Below are 4,495 nucleotides of genomic sequence, written 5' to 3' on the forward strand. Positions count from 1 at the left end.
CCCCCTTCCTCCCCCCCTCTCTCCTCCCCTCCCCCCTTCCTCCCCCCCTCTCCTCCCCCCTTTCCTCCCCCCCTTCCTCCCCCCCTCTCCTCCCCCTTTCCTCCCCCCCTTCCTCCCCCCCTCTCCTCCCCTTCCTCCCCCCCTCTCTCCTCCCCGCCCCCCTTCCTCCCCCCCTTCCTCCCCCCTCTCCTCCCCCTTTCCTCCCCCCCTTCCTCCCCCCCTCTCCTCCCCCCCTCTCTCCTCCCCGCCCCCCTTCCTCCCCCCCTCTCCTCCCCCTTCCTCCCCCCCTCTCCTCCCCCTTCCTCCCCTCCCCCCCTCCTCCCCCCCCCCTTCCTCCCCCCCTCTCCTCCCCCTTCCTCCCCTCCCCCCCTCCTCCCCCCCCCTTCCTCCCCCCCTCTCCTCCCCCTTCCTCCCCTCCCCCCCTCCTCCCCCCCCCTCTCCTCCCCCCCCCTCCCCCTTCCTCCCCCCCTCTCTCCTCCCCGCCCCCCTTCCTCCCCCCCTCTCCTCCCCCTTCCTCCCCTCCCCCCCCCTCTCCTCCCCCCCCTCCTCCCCTCTCTCCTCCCCGCCCCCCTTCCTCCCCCCCTCTCCTCCCCCTTCCTCCCCTCCCCCCCTCCCCCCCCCTTCTCCTCCCTCCCCCCCTCCCCCCCCCTTCTCTCCCTCCCCCCCTCTCTCCTCCCCCCTCCTCCCCCCCTCCCCCCCCCCTTCTCCTCCCTCCCCCCCTCTCTCCTCCCCCCTCCTCCCCCCCTCCCCCCCCCTTCTCCTCCCTCCCCCCCTCTCTCCTCCCCCTCTCCTCCCCCCCCTCTCTCCTCCCCCCCTCTCCTCCCCCTTCCGCCCTCCCCCCCTCCCCCCCCTCCCCCCCCTTCTCCTCCCTCCCCCCCTCTCCTCCCTCCCCCCCTCTCTCGCCTCCCCCCTCCTCCCCCTCTCCTCCCCCCCCTCTCTCCTCCCCCCCCTCCCCCCCTCCCCCCCCCTTCTCCTCCCTCCCCCCCTCCTCCCTCCCCCCCTCCTCCCTCCCCCCCTCCTCCCTCCCCCCTCCCCTCTCCTCCCCCCCCTCCCCCCCCCCTCCCTCTCTCCTCCCCCCCTCCTCCCTCTCTCCTCCCCCCCCTCCTTCCTCCCCCCCTTCCTCCCCCCCCCCTCTCCTCCCCCCCCCCTCTCCTCCCCCCCCCCTCTCCTCCCCCCCTCTCCTCCTCCCCCCCTTCCTCCTCCCCCCCTCTCCTCCCCCCCCCCTCTCCTCCTCCCCCCCCCCCCTCCTCCCCCCCCCCCCTCTCCTCCCCCCCCCCCCCTCTCCTCCTCCCCCCCCCCCCTCTCCTCCTCCCCCCCCCCCCTCTCCTCCTCCCCCCCCCCTCCCTCCTCCCCCCCCCCCCCCCTCCTCCTCCCCCCCCCCCCCTCCTCCCTCTCTCCTCCCCCCCCCTCCTTCCTCCCCCCCCTTCCTCCCCCCCCCCCTCTCCTCCCCCCCCCCTCTCCTCCCCCCCCCCTCTCCTCCCCCCCTCTCCTCCTCCCCCCCTTCCTCCTCCCCCCCTCTCCTCCCCCCCCCCTCTCCTCCTCCCCCCCCCCCCCCTCCTCCCCCCCCCCCCTCTCCTCCCCCCCCCCCCCCTCTCCTCCTCCCCCCCCCCCCCTCTCCTCCTCCCCCCCCCCCCTCTCCTCCTCCCCCCCCCCTCCCCTCCTCCCCCCCCCCCCCCTCCTCCTCCCCCCCCCCCCCCCTCTCCTCCTCCCCCCCCCCCCCTCTCCTCCTCCCCGCCCCCCCTCTCCTCCTCCCCGCCCCCCCTCTCCTCCTCCCCGCCCCCCCCTCTCCTCCTCCCCGCCCCCCCTCTCCTCCTCCCCGCCCCCCCTCTCCTCCTCCCCCGCCCCCCCTCTCCTCCTCCCCGCCCCCCCTCTCCTCCTCCCCGCCCCCCCTCTCCTCCTCCCCGCCCCCCCTCTCCTCCCCCCCGCCCCCCCTCTCCTCCTCCCCCCCCCCCCTCTCCTCCCCCTTCCTGTCTGTCTATCTGTATCTCAGCCTTGACTATATGCAAGGACTCTGCCCGCATGGCCCTCTTTGGCAAGGAGTTCCTCAGCCTCCTAACCATCTGAGGAGAATTTTCTCCTTCTCCTAACTCGGTCTTAAATTAGTGCCCTTTGATTCTGAGATTATGGCCTCTGCTCCTACATTCTTCCATTTGTTTGTCCTTTTGTGTTGCCGATTTTACACAGCTATTTTCCATTTTCACAGAAGTGTTCATTTGTTCTGCCTTCCAAAATAAACTGCCTCATATTTTTGAGCATTATAATCTATTTGCCAACATTTTGTTCATTTACTCAGTGTCACATATCTCCCTGTACACTGCTTGTTTCCCTGTTGCACCCTACCTTTCCACTTATTTTTGAGTCATCTGCAAATTTGACAACAGTACATACACCTCCTCCAAATTAATATCGTAACCAGCTGAAACCCCAGCATTGATCCCTGTGGAACTCTACCAGTCAGGGAACACCAACCTGAAAAAGAACCCATTATCCCACTCCCTGTTTTCTGCCCCTTCACCAATTCTCTATCCATGACAAAATGCTACTTCAGCACAGTGGACACTTTTGACTTAACCTTTTGTGAGATCCACCTTGTACAAATGGCTTATGGGAACCCAAACACAACAATCTACTGGTTCCTCTCTATCCACCCTGGTTAACAGTTCCTTGCAAAACTAATAAATTTGACAGATGTGACTTCAATTTCATGAAGCTATGCTGGCTTTGCATTAACTGATCATAATTATCCAAAAGTTGCTATTATTTCTTTAACATTTGATGCCATGTTCTGTTTGTTGAAACCTGTCTGTTTCCAGGTGCTAATCCGAAGGCCAAAACTGTAAGTGGACGCACTGCTCTCCACATGGCTGTTGTCATGGCCAGGTCTGAGTGCCTTGACCAGCTGCTGCTTCATGGAGGTGAGGCTGAAGACCCTGATGGTAATGCTGAGTCGTTGATGAGTCTGGCTCATATGACAGGACACCAGGGCAACGTGAGCAAGCTCTTCCAAGTCCAATGGATGAGACGGAAAACTGGCGTGAAGACTAATTCCCTCATGGACAAGTCAGTTCTCTTTGCTCACCAAAAGTTTGACTCCACATTGAAGACTTGGCACAAGGGCACTTATGGCACGGTCTACATGGCCAACCTGGTGAAACCAGGTGAGCCACGAGCTGCCACTAGTAGTGTGCAGAAGAGCCTAGTCCAGAAAAACCGACCCACCAGCATTGTCAGGCTGTCCGGGCACAGGAAAAGCAGTAAACAAACCCCAAAGCCCAATCCGATCAAAGTTATAAGTGAAGCACAGGTTGGCATATTAACCACACAGTCCAGTGATAGTTGGCAGAAAGAGGCTAATAGCACCAATTCTCAAGTAAACAACAAAGACTCCCTCAGGCAAGATGCCTCCTTGTTAGCCAATGTAAAGTTCAAACCCAGCAAAACAAAACCTCGAGAGGTCGGGCAGGCCAACCCATCTTAGCTGAGGTAGAGTGGGGGCAGTGGCAGAATGAAGGGTGAGGGGCAGAGCAAGGACAGATCTTGGCAATGGGTTGCTAGAGGGGGGAGATGATGAAGGAAGGTGGGAGAGAAGGTGATGCCACTGCAAGGAGAGCTAGGGAGGAGGGAGGGGGATAGGATTGAGGAGAAGTGGGAGACTGATGGGAGAGTGGGGAAAGAAGGATGTGAGGAAAGCTTGGGAACAGAATGGGGGGGGATGGAGTATCAGGGAAATAGGAGGATGGCAGAATGGGAGGGATGAGTGGGAGGGAAAAGTGAAAAATGGGGGAGACTACAGAGTGGGGTGGAGAAGAAGTGAGAAGGAGAGGGAGGATTTATTTGGAAGGATTATGGAGGAGGGAGGGGGATAGTGTATGTTCTTCTGGGCTGCCATGTGTTGATTGGTAAATGGCTTAGTACAGTGCAACCCCTAGTTCCAAGAGCCATGGAACCACATCCCCACCGAGGCCATTTCTCTGCCCAGGTCCATCGCTACCTGTTCAATTACAGATGGAGGGGACAGGCTACCAAAATGCTGCCACCACATACCCAGTCCTTTGACATTGAGGCTTCAACAATAAAATAAACCATAAACAAAAGCCTCAGGTCAGCTTCTTTGATCTTTGTGGATTTACACTTCAAGCAAGATGAGAATGTGCAATGTAGAAAAATCTGACTACAACTGTACAAGGTGCTGTGACTCCATCTGCAGTATTGAGAAGTTCTAGTCTCCATATTTAAGAAAATATATAATTTGATTGGAGGCAGTTCAGAGAAGGCTCATTAGGATAATCCCTGGTATGGAGGGACTGTCTGTCTTATGAAAGGAGGTTGAACAGGCTGGGATTTTACGCACATGGAGTTTAGAGAATGACTGGTGGTCTCATTGAAGTACACAAAATTCTCCAGGGGCATAAAGGGTAAACGCTGAGAAGATGTTTCACTTTATGGGAGAGTTTCAGACCGGAGGACAAAGTCTCAGAATTAAGGGGCCCAATCT

At 60.2% G+C, this 4,495-nt stretch overlaps 1 protein-coding gene across 1 annotated transcript in view; it reads left to right on the forward strand.

The window, feature by feature from the left end:
* Window positions 1-4,057, forward strand: part of LOC125461603 (ankyrin repeat domain-containing protein 60-like) — a 16,569-nt gene extending 12,512 nt beyond the window's left edge. Inside the window, exon 5 of the mRNA XM_048550528.2 lies at window positions 2,814-4,057. Within this exon, the coding sequence (XP_048406485.1) occupies window positions 2,814-3,478 (665 nt within the window). The 3' untranslated portion in view covers window positions 3,479-4,057. The remainder of the gene's footprint in view (window positions 1-2,813) is intronic.
* Window positions 4,058-4,495: the final 438 nt, after the last annotated feature.

The sequence above is a fragment of the Stegostoma tigrinum genome, chromosome 19 (genome assembly GCF_030684315.1).
Source record: "Stegostoma tigrinum isolate sSteTig4 chromosome 19, sSteTig4.hap1, whole genome shotgun sequence".
Taxonomy (NCBI): domain Eukaryota; kingdom Metazoa; phylum Chordata; class Chondrichthyes; order Orectolobiformes; family Stegostomatidae; genus Stegostoma; species Stegostoma tigrinum.